Source organism: Rattus norvegicus, chromosome 19, assembly GCF_021556685.1.
Source record: "Rattus norvegicus strain SHRSP/BbbUtx chromosome 19, alternate assembly SHRSP_T2T, whole genome shotgun sequence".
NCBI lineage: Eukaryota > Metazoa > Chordata > Mammalia > Rodentia > Muridae > Rattus > Rattus norvegicus.
This window is the reverse complement of record NC_141552.1, coordinates 38,244,455-38,262,087: the sequence shown is the minus strand read 5'-3', so window position 1 is coordinate 38,262,087 and position 17,633 is coordinate 38,244,455. Positions and strand designations below refer to the sequence as shown.

At 49.0% G+C, this 17,633-nt stretch overlaps 2 protein-coding genes across 6 annotated transcripts; one reads left to right on the top strand and one right to left on the bottom strand.

Moving 5' to 3' along the window:
- Positions 1-56: 56 nt before the first annotated feature.
- On the bottom strand, positions 57-8,165 carry Get3 (guided entry of tail-anchored proteins factor 3, ATPase). Of its 2 annotated transcripts, none has more exon segments than NM_001100505.1 (7): positions 57-482; positions 925-1,122; positions 1,212-1,319; positions 1,850-2,000; positions 2,093-2,241; positions 7,079-7,226; positions 7,983-8,153. In NM_001100505.1, coding segments are annotated over 7 exon segments (1,047 nt in total). In that variant the 5' UTR covers positions 8,144-8,153; the 3' UTR covers positions 57-350.
- Positions 8,166-9,765: 1,600 nt separating this feature from the next.
- On the top strand, positions 9,766-13,185 carry Trir (telomerase RNA component interacting RNase). Of its 4 annotated transcripts, none has more exon segments than NM_001105946.1 (3): positions 9,766-10,167; positions 12,441-12,518; positions 12,776-13,185. In NM_001105946.1, coding segments are annotated over 3 exon segments (522 nt in total). In that variant the 5' UTR covers positions 9,766-9,831; the 3' UTR covers positions 12,884-13,185.
- The last annotated feature ends 4,448 nt before the right edge of the window (positions 13,186-17,633 follow it).

The following is a 17,633-nucleotide window of genomic DNA, read 5'->3' as shown; positions in this document are numbered from 1 at the left end:
TCAGGTTTCTTACTGAAGACAGCTTCCTTGCACAACTGTCACCAAAACCAAGCATGTTTGCTATGGATGGACCTGTGTGAGAGGGAGCCAAACACGCGTGCAGAATCATCACACAAGTGCTTACCTACCCACCCTCCACGGACAAACACAGCTGTTTAAGATTATTTTATTGAGGAGTATGAGGCAGGAAGAGGTGGGGGGGCATTGCAGCCTCCCCAGGCCCCACCAGGGGGAACAGACCCCCTCCCACCTCCTAAGTGGCTCCCCCTGCATTATGGGGGACTTTGTGCAAACTCTGCCCCGTGGGGAAAGAGGAGGGTATGAAGTGGCAGCAGCTGGAATGGGGTTGGCTACTGGGTGCTGGGGGGCTTGTAGGGCTCCAGGAGGAGGGCAGAGAAGGTGTTGACTTTGTCGGCTCCCCGAACCTCGTGAGGTAACAGTGGCAGCTTTACAATGTGAAAGTCTTCATAGAGGTCTTCCATCTATAACCAGGTTAGAGAGCAGAAAGCAGAGACTGAGGCCAGAGGGACTTATAAGGAGTGGGAGGTTAGGGCAGAAGCTTCTTGGGAAGGAAAGTGGGGCTAGCAAATCCAGGGATGGCTTAGGTGTCATGCTTCCCAGTCAGGCCTCAGTTCTCTGAACACAGACAGCTCAGGAGTGGGAAGATGGAGGTCATCAAGGGGCACAGAAGGTCAGACATGACTTGGGGTATGGCTCTGCAGAACAACGTTGCTAAGCATGCACAAAGCCTCAAGGAATATCCTCTGTAAGACCAAGATGAGTGAATGCATGAATGAATGAATGAATGCTCACACATGCACACACACACCACATACCAGGCAAGCATTCTCTACTGAGTTGCAGCCCCAGACCTCAGAGAATAGAGTAAAAGACAAGGTAATCTTGGCTGGGCAGGGGGCATACCTGGTCCAGGTATTTGGCCTGGATCTTGTGTCGGGCCTCACACATCTTGCAGGGTTTCTCAGGGTCGGGGAAGACAAGCTGGTTGACGATGATGTTGTGGGTGTCGATCTTGCACTTGGCCAGCTCCTGGATCAGACGCTCCGTCTCATACAGGGACAAAAACTCGGCGATGCACACACAGATGAAGGTCGTCTGTTCCTGTAGGGCACAAGACAGGAGTGAGGGATGGGATCTGGCTGATGCCCTCCTCGGGTGCCTCTCACCACCTTCTGACTTGGGTAACTCACAGGGTCCTTGAACTGTTCGCTGACGGATCGGATGACGGGCAAGGTCTCTTCTAACTTGGAGGCCAGCTGGTCAGCGTTCATGTCCCCCAGACCCAGCATGTTGCACATCTGTGGGGATGAGGAGATAAGATAGGCTTGTCATGTCCAGGGCCCATCAGACCCTCTGGGTCAGCGTCTTGTTGAATACTGCATCATCTCCATGAAAGATGTGGGCCGTGGCCGACTCATGGGAAAGGTCTAATTTTAGCTCTTCCACTCTGTGGGCAAACATGGCCACCATATCTGACCTCCTGAATTCTGTTTTTCCATCTTCGTTCCTTACCTTCAAGAGCTGTTGTGTTTTGTGAGCTGTCACTTGTTTTATGACAAATTGGTGCTAGGCACTTTAGACACTCTACAGACATTATTATCTGAGGGTGGAGGAAGGCACATGCACGCTCTAAGAGGTGGACATGGGAATGGGGCAGGTGTCACAGTACCGGTGACTCACAGAACCACTTTTATACCCTCCATTTTTTTTAAGTACATGTGCTGTTGAAGTGAACACTACAGGTGATAGAGGAGGAGAGGAAGACCCACAGAGGTGAAAAGATTTACTTGAGGGCACACAACAGAGGGAAGAGGGATGTGGCACCTGCCTGTGAGATGAAGGGGCTGATCTGGTTCTTGATCTGCATCAGGCGGCCCAGGCCCCGCTCCACGATGGTGGGGAAGTTCAGGAGCCTGAGTGTATGGCCGGTGGGTGCTGTGTCGAACACCACCACTGAGAAGTTCATGCCTTTCACCAGCCTGAGGGGAGATGAAGGTCAGGCTCAGAGCAGAGGTCAGAGGCCCTCCCAGGGCAGGCAGGCAGGCCGCCCCCCAATCCCTGCCAGGCTGACCTCATGACCTCAGCATAACTCATGGCCTCATCGATGCCAGGGAAGGCGCTCATGGCCTCCTGCATCATCTTCTTGCCCATGCTCAGCATGTTGTCTTCCTCGAAGAACTCGTCGGGGAGCTCTGCAACGCCCAGGCTGGGGTCTATCTCCTGGGGGCCGAGGGGACCAGACTCAGGCTGCTGCGATGACGGACTCCCAGAGGGGGCCTCAAGTCCTAGGTGCAGGCCAGAGGAAGCCCATGTAGGGCTCCAACCACATAGGATCCCGGGTCTGTCCCATCAATGGTTTAACCTTCACAATCAAGTAAGAAATTGCGAACTTGGACTAGAGGAGGCCCCAAAGACTTTGAAACCCAAACCCACTGCAGGAATTTGCAAAGGCAACTCAAAATGTGCTTTCCCAATAAACAACCACAGCTAGCTCCAACCACTTGCAGATTGTGCCTCTAATGTGAGTCTTTTTTTTTTTTTTTTGGTTCTTTTTTTCGGAGCTGGGGACCGAACCCAGGGCCTTGCGCTTCCTAGGTAAGCGCTCTACCACTGAGCTAAATCCCCAGCCCCAATGTGAGTCATTTTTGAATATGATTCTTTAATTTTTAAAACAAGTCCGTTATGTAGCCAAGGCTGGCTGTCCTCACTCTCCTCAGTATTGGGCCATAGATGTGTCCCATCCAGCTCAACTGGCCTCCTTCTTCTGTAGGTCAGACCCTTGTCTTCTCTCCCTCATGGGCAGTACTCTCTATTTTGAGGGGTGGGGGGCAGGGTTGCAGATAGAACCAAGGGCTTCACACAGGCTAGGCCAGTGCTCCTTCAAGTTATGCCCCAGCCACGCACCGGGAGATGCTAAGCAGACGCTCTACCATGAGCAATTCCCAAGGCCCTTAAATGGTAACTACCTTCTCACTGGGCACTTGACCCTGTGACCCCAGTTTCTGACTATCAGATTTTTTTTTTCTTTTCTTTTTTTCGGAGCTGGGGACCGAACCCAGGGCCTTGCACTTGCTAGGCAAGCTCTCTACTGCTGAGCTAAATCCCCAACTCCTGACTATCAGATTTTAATAAGAGCTCTGCTACTGAGATGGTGTTCCAGTCTCAGGCTGCTCACAGTTCCAGTCTAGGCTACGTGGTCACTTCTGCCAACTCTCCTTCATTGCTATAAAAACTCTCCCTCATTCTGCTTATCCACAGCTGTTGGTGTTGCTGTTTTGGGCACAAAGATAAACTCGAACAGTCATACCTGTCCCCAACTCCTAATGGCAGGTCTCCAATGCATGCTTGGAAAGCCACACTATGCCCACTCTCACCAGTGTCTGTGTGTTGCCTCCTCAGATATCTCCTGTCTCATTCACTGTGGAAGTCCCAGCCTTTTCAAGAAAGGGAAGCTCCTGGCTGGGTCTGGGGGCACAGCCTTGTAACGCCAACATTTCAGCAGAATGAGGCAGGAAGGTTTCAAGTTTTGCCAGAGCTCAAAACGGGCTGTAAACTTAGTGAGACCCAGACCAAAGACAACAAGCTAATACCACAAATGAAAACGGGTCAGGCTGGGTGGCAGCAGCACCTTTTGTTCCAGGGCTTGGGAGGCAAAGGCAGGCAAATCTTTATGAATTTGAGGCCAGCCTGGTTTACAGAGTGAGTTCCAGGACAGCCAGGGCTATACAGCGATCTTGTCTTGAAAAACCAAAACCAAACCAGGGAGTAAACCAAAACCAGGGGTTGGGGATTTAGCTCAGTGGTAGAGCGCTTGCCTAGGAAGCGCAAGGCCCTGGGTTCGATCCCCAGCTCCGAAAAAAAGAACCAAAAAAAAAAGAACTAATCCCCAGCCCCTCTCCCCACTGGCAAGTTCTGGCAGCCATCATTATGCCTTACCAACAAGCCCTCTAAAGCCAGGGGCGGTGCTTGCTCCTGCAGACGCAGCTGCTCTAGAGGCTGAGGCAGGAGAACCAACTGCACCCAGGAGATCATGGCTAGCCTGGGCAGTACAGTGAACTCTGTCTCAACGACTCCCTGTTTTCCTGCTGTGGGATTTCCCATTCTCCGCTTCCATCACCACAACAGTTACTCTTTCCCTCATTAAAACCAAGCTATCTTAGGTACTAGGGGGGATGACACAACTGTTAAGACTACTGGCTGCTGTTCCAGAGGACCTAGGTTCAATTCTCAGCACCCATATTAAGGCTCACTATTATCTATAACTCCAGGGGATCCGACACCCTCTTCTGGCTTCTGAGGGCACTGCATGTACATAGCACACAAACATACGTGTAGGCACAACATCTACACACATATTTATCAAAATGATGCAATTTCTGTCAGGCACCAAGGACACATACCTGTCATACCAGCACTTTAGAGGAGGACGGAAGGTCATCCTTGACAACATAGTTGGCCATATCAGGCTACACGAGACTCTGTCTCAAAAAACCAGCCAGCCAGCCAGCCAGCCAACCAACCAACCAACCAGTCAAAAACCAAACCAAAACAACAACAACAACACAAAAACCCAGAATAATGAGAACTGGAGAGATGCCTCAGAAGCTCAGTAGTTAAGAGCACTTGGTATTTTGCAGGGAACCAAGGTTTAATTTCTAGCACCCAAATCACATCACAATTAGTTCCAGGGAACACATCATATATTATTAGTTCTAGGGCACCTGAAGTTGTCTTTACGCCTAAGACCTTCATGCAAGTAGCACATATCTTACACAAGTAGAATTTCTCTCTCATACACATACACACACAATAAAAAACATGGCCTAGTGGACAAAATACTTGTGTGAGTATGTGAGGACTGAAATTTGGATCTCTGGAACCCAAGTAAAGGTGGACGTGGTAACATGATTCTATAATCCCTAGGCTGCTATAGTTAAGATAGGAGAAGCCCTGGCAACTCTCAGGCCACCTACCCTAGTGTTTACAGCAGCAAACGACAGACTGTCTCAAACAATACTAGAAGAGCCAGCACCAACATCCGGGGATGTCCTCTGACGTTCACAGTGTCACATGGGCATGGTGTGTGCAGTACAACACAGCACAGTACACACACACCCAACCCCCCCCCAGAGAGAGAGAGAGAGAGAGAGAGAGACACACACACACACACACACACACACACACACACACACACACACACACAGACAGCCGGTACCTGGCAACTTCACTGCTTCCAAAATATACTTCCAAAGTATACCCCAAATCTAACTACTCATCTTTCCCACCATTCTTTCCTTTGACTACCGTGTCATTATGATCTGGGGACATCCACAGCCCTTTTGTTACTCTTCCCAACCCCACCCTTGATTTGCAATCCAATTCCCATGACAGACATGTGGCTCTTTTCTTTTTCTCTTTTTCTTAAATTTATTTATTTATTATATATGAGTACACTGTAGCTATCTTCAGACACACCAGAAGAGGGCATCAGATCTCTAGAGATGGTTGTGAGCCACCATGTGGTTGCTGGGATTTGAACTCATGACCTCTGGAAGAGCAGTGAGTGCTCTTAACCGCTGAGCCATCTCTCCAGCCCCCCACCCCCCTTTTTAAATGTCTTTAGAAACAGGGTTTCTCTGTGTAGCCCTGGCAGTGCTGGAACTCACTTTGTATAGCAGGCTGGCCTTGAACTCAGAGATCCTCCTGCCCCCATCTCCCTAATGCTGAGATTAAAGGTGTGTGCCGCTATTCTCAGCTGATTTGCTATTTTTTTTTTAAAGCTAGGGTCTTACTATGTAGCTTCAATGGCCTCAGATTTACAATGATCCACCTGCCTCTGCCTCTAGTGCAGGGATTAACGGTATGTGCCACCACGCCCAGTTCTTTTCAAACTTGAGAGCTGGGAACGCAGTCTAGCACTGTGTAGCATGCTGGATGCCCTGGCCTTCACCTCAAGCAGTAACAGCAGCACCACTACTCACAACACAATTATAACAGCAACCAAGACATGCGCATGTAGCTAGAGATGGCTCAGCAGTTAAGAGTGTGCACTGATCTTCCAGAGGACCCTCATTCAGTTCCCAGTACCCACCTATGGGTGGGAGTTCACAATTGCCTGTGAACATCATCTCAAGGGAGACTTGATACCTCTGGTCCCTGCACGCATAACTAAAAATAAACTAATTCATTAAAGGAATAGCTTTGTATATTTAAAAAAAAAAATCTATCAAACTTAGACTCTAAGACAAACTGCTTGCCCAGCTGGCAGAGCCACGGTGTGCATCTCTGGTTGGTCTTTCTCCTTCCCCTGCTCACGAAGTTCCACTTCCACCTTCCTCCCTGCTTCTTCTTCTTTTTTTTTTTTTTTTAAAAAGATGTATTCATTTATTATATATAAGTTCATTGTAGCTGTCTTCAGATACATCAGAAGCATCGGATCTCTTTACAGATGGTTGTGAGCCACCATGTGGTTGCTGGGAATTGAACTCAGGACCCCTGGAAGAGTAGTCGGGTGCTCTTAACTGCTGAGCCATCTCTCCAGCCCTTCCTCCCTGCTTCTTAAAGGCTGCCTTTCCACATGTTCCTCTGGGAATATGTGGAGGAAAGTGTTGACACCCAAGCGCTGAGTATGGAGACTACGGTTGGCCTGGTGGGTGCTGGTAGGTACTCAACGAGAGTACCTCAAAAGGCCTCACGGTTGGGGATGGAGAGATGTCTCGGTGTTAAGAGCAACGGCTCCTGGGGCTGGGGATTTAGCTCAGTGGTAGAGCGCTTACCTAGGAAGCACAAGGCCCTGGGTTCAGTCCCCAGCTCCGAAAAAAAGAACCAAAAAAAAAAAAAAAAGAGCAACGGCTCCTCTTCTAGCGGATCTGTGCTGGATTCCCAGTACCCAGATGGTGGCTCACAGCCATCTGTAACTCCAGTCCCAGGGGATCTGATGCCCTTATCTGGCCTCCCTGGGTACCAAGAATGCACTCTGGGTAGAACACTTATCACTAACACAAAATCGAAAGACCTTATGGGCACCTTGGCCAGAACTGGGGCCAGGTTTACTTACCATAGCAAAGAGGTTGTCATAGCCTTTGACCTTGGTAGGCACCTTGGAGAACTTCTGATCAAAAGCATCTGAAATGTTATGAGCTGGGTCTGTAGAAATGATGAGAACACTCTCCCGTCCCTTAGACAGCTGGACCGCCAGGCTGCAGCTGCACAAAAGAACGTGGGAATATGGGGGGGGAGGGGGATGAGCCAGTTTTGGTACTGGTGTTTGTAGCAGGATATGCAACGCCACAGAAACCTGGATCAGCAGGGACCTGAAGACCAATGTATGAGTGGGTCCCAGTGGGATCAAGCCTTACTTAATCCTTGCAGAGATCACCACTTGACTCTTTGATTTGGATGGGACGGTAACATTCAGTTGACTGATTGGTTCTCGTTGATCGCCTGCTTCGGCCTTTTCTTTTTGGCACTCCAAGGCACAGTCCAGCTGTCCAGCAGGCACAGACTACTCTCCCTCTGTCCCTCTACTTGTTCAGGATGTACTTCACCTTTCAACGGACTCAGGCACCATAATCACGTGCCTTTTCCACCCCCTTTTACTCCTTCCCTCTCTGGCATCAAATGGAGGTTCGTTATACTAGACAGCTTGCTCCCTCTACTCTGAACTCCCTGGGGTTCGGGGATGGGGTACTGTCCGGCCGACTGAGGAATTTAAATGTTCCTCTGCACGCCCCAAGCGCTTAATTCACAAGACCCAAGGAAGGATAATCCAACTCAGGATGCTAGGCTTGCATTCAGGAGGTATCTTCAGCAGGCTGCAGTAACTTCCGGAGAGAAACAACCCCGTAGAGCCATGGTTAGCTCGCTTTACCGGGATCGGGAAGAAAAAGCCGGTCCCTGTCCTCCCCTTCGTCCAGTGGTACATCCCACCCGTCCTCTTGGCTCCGCTAGAGTCTCCTTACCTGCAGGTGGTCTTACCAACGCCTCCTTTGCCCCCGACGAAGATCCACTTAAGGCTACGCTGCTCGATGATATTGCTAAGCGTGGGTTCCAGTGGCTCCACGTCAGGTGCATCCTCGAACTCTTCTGCTTCAACCCCCCACCCGGCCACCCCCGCCGCCATCTTGGACCCGGCTCACGTGACTAATCGGGGCGCACCACGTGCTAAATACCTGCAGGGGAAATAAGTCTGCTACAACCCTGTGCAGGCTGGAAGCCTGACTTATTTTCGTCCTGCATTAACATTTAGGGATAATGAGAGCTAAATTTTCACCGTTTTATGCGCCGAGGGCTCACCTTTGTGAACTCTTGTCTGTAGTTTTCTAAGAATTCCCCTGTCTTGTGGACATATTGGTACGACCCACACTACTGCCCTTCATTGATTGGACCCTAAGTCTTGCGGCACTCTTTTCATTGGCTGAATCTTGTCTTACTTCCACTGGTCACGCTCAAGTCCTCGCAGGCGTCAGCCTCTCCTTAGCAACCAGGCAAACATCCTGTCCAAGATCTGCGTGAAGTTGATTCCATAGGCTCAGTTTCCTGTTGATCATTTCCCCTTTGCTTTCTGTTTTGGACCTCAGCATCTCTTCCGGTCCTGCAGTTATTCAGTTGGTTGTGAGCCACATGGTTTCTGCAGCAAGCCAATCACGAATGAACTGGTTATTTGGCTGAGGGTCGATTAAAAGCAATAAAGACTCCCATTTGTTGCAGAGTATGCAGACTTTTTCCCCCTGTCCCGGAACCCCCATGTTGGGCAGGAATGATTATCTGCAACAAGTTGTCCTTGTAGAAAGAACTTTAATTTCCGAAACTTTTGTTGTGGTTGGCGCTCTGCTTTCTGTGGGTGTGCTCCAAGTTCAGCAAATGCAATTTTAATCGAGTACCTGTCCTTGGAAGGAATACAAGAGTCCTTAATTCCTTCATGCAGTACGCGGCTCAAAACATTAAGTCTTAAGGACTCAGCCTAGAAATATTTTTCGGCTTCATTTTAGTGCTCCAGCTCTAAATACTAATCTTAGGCAGAAGGGTCTAGCTGTACGCAGCCAGCGGTATTCTTTTTTTTTTTTTTTTTTTTTTTTGGTTCTTTTTTTCGGAGCTGGGGACTGAACCCAGGGCCTTGCGCTTCCTAGGTAAGCGCTCTACCACTGAGCTAAATCCCCAGCCCGCCAGCGGTATTCTTATTTCAAGATAAGAGATTAAATTCAAAGACAGATGCCCAACCTGGAGATGCTTCCATTTATAGTAGGAGGTTCCAAGTTAGATATGCTTTGCAGACCTAGTTAAGGACTAACCAAGTTCCCAAGGGTTAATTGAGAGGCCGGCTACTTTTTTTTTTTTTTTCCTCTTTTTTTCGGAGCTGGGGACCGAACCCAGGGCCTTGCGGTTGCTAGGCAAGCGCTCTACCTCTGAGCCAAATCCCCAACCCCCCAAGGGTTAATTGAAAACAGTCCCCAAACAAGATCCATTTAGTTACAGAGTTCTGGTGGCCGACTGGGAATGTGCTCTCTCAGCCCTTAGAGGGGGCCCAGGTCCCAGACGATGGTCCCATTCTCCGGGAGCTTCTGTCTGTTTAACTAACTCGTGTCTGGCAGGATTAGGGATCCGAGGAATGGGACCGGCTTCTGGGATTCACCGACTGAGGTCCCCAGGTCAGAACCCTTTGGCCCCACCTAAGCCCCGCCTACTCTGCGTTGGCTTCTGGGTTCAGACCTGCCTTCCCAGCATGCACTGCTCCAGACGAAGCCAGTCCCGCGCCAAGCGCGCGGTGTGAGAGCCTTTCCCGAAGTCCTTTGCGCGGCATCTGGCCACAAAATGGCTGCCCGAGGGAGACGGGCGGAGCCTCCGGGTCGGGAGGCGCCCGGCCCGGCGGGCAGCGGCAGGAGCCGATGGGCTGAGTCGGGGCCGGGAACATCACCCGAGAGTGGGGATGACGAGGTGTCGGGCTCAAGTCCGGTGTCCAGCGGTGTGAACTTGTTTGCCAACGATGGCAGCTTCCTGGAGCTGTTCAAGCGGAAGATGGAGGAGGAGCAGCGGCAGCGGCAGGAGGAGCCACCCCCGGGCCCGCAGCGACCTGATCAACCGGCCTCCGCCGCAGCGGGCCCAGGGAATCAGAAGAGGAAGGGCGGCCCAGGCCCCACGTTCAGCTTCGTAAGGAGCCGCGGGGGTGGGGGCGGGCGCCGGGGCCCGCGTTGGCTGGGGGAGTCGGGCCCGGGAAGGGGCGTCAGATCCAAGGCAGTCCTCCGCCCGGCTGCCTGGACGATCCCGGTCGTTTGCTGAGAATCTTGAGCCTGGATTCCGGACGAGAGGTGTATCTGGGCGGGAATGGGAATCTCTAGATGTTACTCGCGGGACCTGAGAACCGGGAAATTGCGTTGGAAGCAGCGCTCTGGGGTTAGGGGACCCAAGATGCTAGGATTCCCGTTTGATTTGTACCCAGACTTTGAATAGTGAGGCCCACATATAATGTGGGGGAAAAGGAGGAGACACGTTCAAGTCCCGAGTCTGCTGTAATCGTTAGACTCAGACCCGGACCGTAGCCGGGCGTGGTGGTACACGCCTTGTATTACCAGCACTTCGGATGCAAGAAGAGGAAGATTCGAAAAAGTGAGACCTTGTCCCAACTAAACAAAACCAACCAACCGATCAACAACAAAAAGCAAATCACTGACTTTGTGGCTTTAGCAATCAATCGATTCCTTTCTGTATTATTTAACTAGTGTCCGTTTATTGAGCACCTTTCCTTGTGCTGGGTATTCGGTGGTATCTTTGACAGAAAGGAATGTTGTTTGTTTTTAGTGTGGGTGGCATATCCTGGTTTTCTGTAGTTCTAATAATTGAGATTTTGGTGTGAGTATTCCAAAGTGGTCCTACAAAAGTCAGGTATTACAGATTCTTAAATAACTAGACCAGTGGTCCTCTACAGGGAGCAAGTCTATCCTCAAGTATTATTTGGTAAAGTCTGTAGACGTTTTGGTTGTTAAAACTCTTAAGAGGAGATGCTAGTGACATAGGTACCATACCAGGGATGCTCTTCAGTGCCCTATAATGCCTGGGATAACAGAATGATGTAGCTGAAAATGTCAAGTATCATGTTGTGGAGCCTTGGGTTAAATAAGTTCGATATATAATTTTTGTTAGTTTTTAGCTTGTTTTGTCTCAGATGTTGAGGCCTTAGAGTGAGGAGGAAGAAATGTTGGTTTGAGACTAATAGACCTCGGGTCAAATTTTGGATGCAGTTCTGTGTTTTGGGATAAGGCTTAAGTTTGTTTAGGTCTTAACAGGGTGTGTGAGCCAGCAAGGTTACATTGTTGTTTCTAAAAACAACACAAAGACAGACAGACAGAGTGTGTGTGTGTGTGTGTGTGTGTGTCCCCGTGTCCATCCGTCCTCGTGTGTCCATCCGTCCATTCTCGGTAGTGTGTGTCTGTAATATCAGCTACTCAGGAGCTGAGAAAGGATCTGAAGTCCAGAATGAGTTCAGAGCTAGCCTGAGCAACTTAGTGAGACCCTGTTCCAAAAACCCAAGATTTAACTCAGTAGCAGATGCATGCTTTGAATGCTTATGATCCTAGATTTCATCTGCAATACTGCACCAAAGCGGTGGGGAATGCTCCTAGCAGTCACTGCCTAGGGTGAAAGTTAAGTACAAGATGGTGTCTTGAAGGCTCCCGGTTAAGGGGAGAAGATGGGACCAGGGTGAAAACCCAGAGCCAGACTCTTCTTAAAGGAAGTGGAAGTGACAGGACCTGGGTTGATGTGACATGCCAGAGTAGAGGCTGAAGCTTTTTCCAGGAATGGGAGCAGCAGTCGTGTCACTGCCACTTTGATTTGTTCCTGAGTAGCCATTGTAGTTGTAGTCCTAAAAAAGCCAGGCCAGGTGAGGGTAGGGTTAGGGGTGCTTTGTGGCTCAGGATGTTCCCACTGGCCTTGCACATCTGGTCCTGAGTAGTGCTCTGTTGTTAGCCTGTCCTATTCTTCCCAGAGCCTTGTCTTTATTTCTAAAATGAGGTAGTTGCTGCCTTCAAATAGCATCTATTGAATATGAGAAGAGAGAACATGGTCACAGCTCTGTGTGGTATATAGGGCTCAGTAGGTAGTGATGCTCCATAAAGGAAGCTGTTATTACCTGTGTGGTCCCTGACAGAACAGGGTGAGGCCTGGGCAGAGGGAGGACAGAGCCAGTTCCCAGCAAGGTCAGCACTCCTCTGGCCCCCTGGGAGGGTAGCCTGGGGCCCAGGACTGCCTGGGCATGGCAGCCCAGGGCAGGCGCTGAGTCGAGTGTGCTCCTCTCTGATTGCTGCGCAGGTCGGCCGGCTGGAGGAGCTGGGCGAGGCGTCGCTAGGAAGGTGTAGTGGGCCTCAGCACCGCCAAGGGCGGGCCCGGCTCCTGTAACCCTTGCAGTCTTCTGTCCCTTCACCCAGGTGGGCAAGCGCAGAGGCGGGAACAAACTAGCCCTCAAGACGGGAATAGTAGCCAAGAAGCAGAAGACGGAGGATGAGGTGAGTGGGCTGCCTAGGGGTGCCACCCTGACTGTCTTTTCCTTCCAGACTCAGTGCCCAGTGGTCAGATTTCGGATGGGTGGGCCTTGTAGGGTGGGAGGTTCCCCAGATAACCCGCTTCTGCTTATTCTTATTCAAATCCTGGTCATTAGGTGATAGTGGGGATGGGTCAGCTGTCTCGTGGTGTTCCTGACTCTTGTCCCCAGGTTTTTGGGCATCTGACTTCCAACCATTCCTCCCCTTCTCCGACCCCACAGGTATTAACAAGTAAAGGTGACGCGTGGGCCAAGTACATGGCAGAAGTGAAAAAGTACAAAGCCCACCAGTGCGGTGATGATGATAAAACTCGGCCCCTGGTGAAATGACCCCCCCGGGTGCTCACTACCTGGGACTCCGAGATGTACATAATATTTAATGCGGTAACGGCAGCAGCCTTCCTGGAGGACTGATACACAGAAGGAAACCCAGGCGCTTCCCGTGGCCGCAGACCATTCTCCAGGACTCTTTTTTACCTTGAGCACTTGCCTCCTGAGACTTACTAGACCAGCGGTTTACTGTGCCCTTTCTTCCCATCACCTTGCTCTCTCTGGCTCTGTCTGTCTCTTCTTGCTGTCTCTCCTTTTAGCAGTCACTTCTGAGAAGTAAAGAACCTGACTTAGTGCTGGAATTGTGTGCTTGGTTTAATCTTCATTGCGATCTCCAGGCTAAACCTTTCCCCACTAGTGGACACCACATCTGCCTGAGCTGGGGTAGACCCACTGTGGGAAGGGAAGGGGAAGGTTCTGTAGGCAGGGCATATGCTGCTCTCTAGGCTCTCAAGACCTATTTCTTCCATCTTTAAATTTTTTTTTTTAAAGATTTATTCATTTATTATATATAAGTCCACTGTAACTGTCTTCAGATACACACGAGGTACAGACAAGGGCATCAGATCTCTTTACAGATGGTTATGAGCCACCATGTGGTTGCTGGGAATTGAACTCAGGACCTCTGGGAGAGCAGACAGTGCTCTTAACCGCTGAGCCATCTCTCCAGCCCTCTTCCATCTTTAGTAACCGTAACTCTTAGTCTGGTCTTGTTTGTGATTTTGTTTTGAGGCAGGGTCTTATGTGCAGGATTGTCTCTTGCCTCAGCTCCATCCCTTACGAGTCTCTCAGTCTCCGCTTTGCAGTGACTTAGATTATTCTGAGTATTGAGTGCTTGCTTAGTGCACATGGCGCTCCAGCACTCAGCATTTTTGTAGTGTACTGATCTTAGGTTTCGGCTAATGCAAAGCTGGTATCTGTCCTTCAGTTGCTGACCAACTACTTAGTATATGCCAAGGGTGTCCTGGTTTCTAGGGACCAGAGCCCTGAGCAGCCTACATTCTCCCCTTCCTTAGAGGAGACAGTGGGAAGTCAGAGGGGGTGGGTAACCCTTTTAGCAGTGACTACTAACAAGGGTAGGATAGAGGGTCTGTTGGGGGAGGGCATGTCTGTGTTTAGTCCATGTTTTATATTTTGGGTTGTGAGCCTAACCCTTAATGGTTGAGCTCTCCCTCCAGCCTGTATGTCACTTTTCACACAGTTCATTTCTGTGTGTTGTTTCTGGCCTGCACGTATGTCTGTGCCATATGGATGCCTGTCACCTGTGGAGGCCAGAAGAGAACAGATTCCTTAGCGTTACAACTGGTTTTGAGATGCCATGTAGTTGCTAGGAACTTGAGCAGGGTCCTCTGGGAGACTACAAATGCTTTTAACTGCTGAGCCATCTTTCTAGCCTCCGTAGGTGACATTTGATACAAGTCTGGAAGGAGGTGAGTAGCAAGCTCTGATGGGACTTGAGGAAGGACAGCTACGGTCCTGGAATGTTGAGGTGCCTGGCCTTTTTTTGTCAGTTAGCACGTGCTGTGTAGGAGTTGGGCACGTTGACTTATGCCTGTGATCTCAGCGCCTACAAGATGGAGGCAGGTGCATCAGGAGTTCGGGGTAACTTTTGTTTGATGTAGATTCTCCAAAACCACATACAAAAAATAAAAGTCAGTCAGTGTTGACAGCTTGAGAAGAGAACATTGGCTTCAGGTCCCAAAGACAGCAGGGCAGTGAGTGACACACTCCTCAAGTGCTCAAGCAGAGGGAACAGTGGTGTAAGATTCTTAGCACTTCCTAAAGTAGGAATGAATGCTTGTTGACTTCAGAGATCCTAGAAGGACTGATGGGTAGAGGAAACAAGAAGCTAATGGAGTCCATTGCTGCTGCCTTGGAAGCCAGTAACAGTTGATCTTAAGCACACACACACACAAGTAGGTCACAACTCCAGCAGCTTGGCCTCTTTTGAGTGTCAGTAAGCAGGGCAAGCTGAAATCCAGGCCCCTCCCTTCAGAGCCACCCAGGTGCCACCCAGGAAAAGTGAAAGGAACTTCAAGTACAAGTTAGAGTGAGTCAGCCTTGGCTTCTGCCTACTTCCGTACCTGTGAAGCTGATGGTCCCTTAAGTCACTTAGCCTTTTTAAAAATGTAAGGTTTTTTCATTTATTTGTATCTGCCATGTGTGTGCAGATGCTGTGGAATCCCCTGGAGTGAATTAGAGCCAGTTGTCAAGCCACTGTACAGGGGAACTGGGAACTGAACTCTGGTCTTACAGAAGAGCATGAAGTCTCTCTGACCCAACTCTCAGCTTTTCTATGGTTCAGGTCTTTTGTCTACTTACTTTTGGGCTTTTGAGATGGGTTTTCCTTGTGTAGGCCTGGCTGTCCTGGAACTTACTATGTAGATCTGGTTGGCTTTCAATTCATAGAAACCATCAGCCTCTGCTTCTCATAAGCTGGGATTGAAGGTGTATACCAGCACATTGGACTTTGTTTTGTCCATTTTTAATGCTAGGGAGGCTTGTCTAAATTCAAGTTGAGCCACTGTAGCTCAGTGATGCAAGGCGTTTGCTTGGCATTTGAGATGTCGCCATAGGATCTGCAGCACTGCAAAAGAAGATATCTGTATAGTTGTCACACTGATTAAAACTGCTTGCATCGGTTTCCTGAGAGTAGCTAGCTTATGTTTACAGGCTGTGCTGTACTGTTCTGAAGACAGAACCTATTTTCTAGTGCGTACTGGCAAGCACACTAACCTTGACCTACATACATCTTGGAGGCCTTGTTTAAAAATTAGACTGGAGCTGGAGAGATGGCTCACTGGTTTTGAGCACTTGTTGTTCTTGTAGAGGGCTTGGGTTTGGTTCCCCTGGAGCTGCTGTTACAGGTAGGTTTCTTGTTGCCTGATAGAGAAGTCTGATAGATTAGGTCTTTTGCAAGAGATGTCTTTCCAGCACTTATATCATGTTTTTTAAACTTATATATTTGTGTGTGTGTGTGCGCGTGCACATGTGCTTAAGTCAGTTCTCTCCTTCCACCTTGTTGGATGGAACTTGGGTTGTCTGGCTTGGTGTCTAGTGCCTTAATTTGTTGAGTCATCTTTCCAACCTTCCCTGGAGACTCCCTTTGAATAGTTGATGGAACGTAAGCCCTCATGCATGCTGGGTGACTACTAGACACTGAGAGCTACACATTTTAAACCAAAAGTGTTTGTGATTCACAGGCAGGGAGACTTGTGTAAATGAAGCGTTTATGTTCTCCCATCAGATTTGAAGTTGGGTATGAGCTGAATGGTTTTAGTTGAAGTCAAGTAAATGCATAGGGCCACTGAGGGTGTCACAGGAAGATACTGTTTGGAAGTCGCATGGCAGGGAATACATACTAAAGGAGGGAAGGGAAAACCCAATAATGGTGTTGCTCAACTGGTTATTCAGGAGGCTGAGGTGGGTGGATGGTTTTAAGACTAACATGGGCAGTACAGCAAGACAACAAAAAACAAGCCAGGAAAGTTATGATTCAAAATCTCTTGTGGAAAAAGGAAAGAGAAGCTCTGTGGTAGTGGTCACACTGCCATGTATGCCCTCTGGAGGCTAATTAAGGCAGGAAGACAGCAAGTTGGAGGAAGCCAGCTTGTGTTATGGGTAAACCCTGCCTCAGAAAAACCAATCCCAAGGGCCCACCAGCTCTCTGCAAGTTGCCACTCAAAGCATTTGAACACTTTTAAAAAATCATTAGTTGGTCTGCATTTCATATCCCACATGGCTTCTACCTGGAGTCAAAGCCCTCCCTTGATTTAAAAATAAACATGCCTGCCCCCTCCCCCAAAGGAAAAAAAAAAAAAAGAAAAACCAAACAAAAAACTACTGTGAAACTTCCAACCCTCCAATTTCCTGTTTAATAACCAATTAGGAAGGACTCAGGGGCCAGCCCATCTTCGCGAATAAAAGTTGAGTTTTAGGTACGGGGCATCTTGGGATTTGTAGTTTCAAGACTCCCGGGTGCGTGAGTAGTGGTGGGGTTAGAGAAAACAGCGCATGCACAGGGCGGCTAGCCGCACGTGTCGTAAAGAGTTTCTGTTTATATTGAGTCACTACTCTGTTCTGGAAATTTCCCTTGGTTTTCTCAACGGAGGGGTTTCAAATCTTGATTTTTTCATGAGTGAACGTTGCCGGGACTGACTGTGTCAATGGGGAGTGGTTTAAGTTGTTTTTAAGTTGAAGCATTCCTATAGACCTGTCCCTCATGTGAAGGTCAAAACAAAAACCACAACAAAGTCCATGGCAGGGCTCGGTTGTACTTTGAGATTATAATCATGGTTAGTTTAGTAAATACTGCTTTAAGCAGGATGAGGAGACAAACCTGCAGTTAACTGAGCTGTGCTTAAAGCCACATTTTCAAGTAATTTATGACCTGAATAACTTGTTTCTTAGATAATAATCTTATGACCAGGTAAGCTTAATTTGGATCATTTCTAACGGAGCCACTGAAATGGAGGAGCGAATCAGGAAGCGGGTTAGAGGAAAGCACCAGGGTCTCCAATTCTATACTGTAATGTTTTGTGGCTGAAAAGGAAAAACTACTGGATTCAAACCGCAGAAGCATGAGCAAGGACTCTCATCTCACTTTTAAGGTAGGTTAAGGATTAGATCTTTTGTTTGAACTTAGCTACCTTATTTTATTTAAAAAGTTATAGCCAGGGGTTGAGGAAATCGACTCAGCGATTAAGAGCACTTGTTGCTTTGCCACAGGACCCTGGTTTCAAGTGCCAGT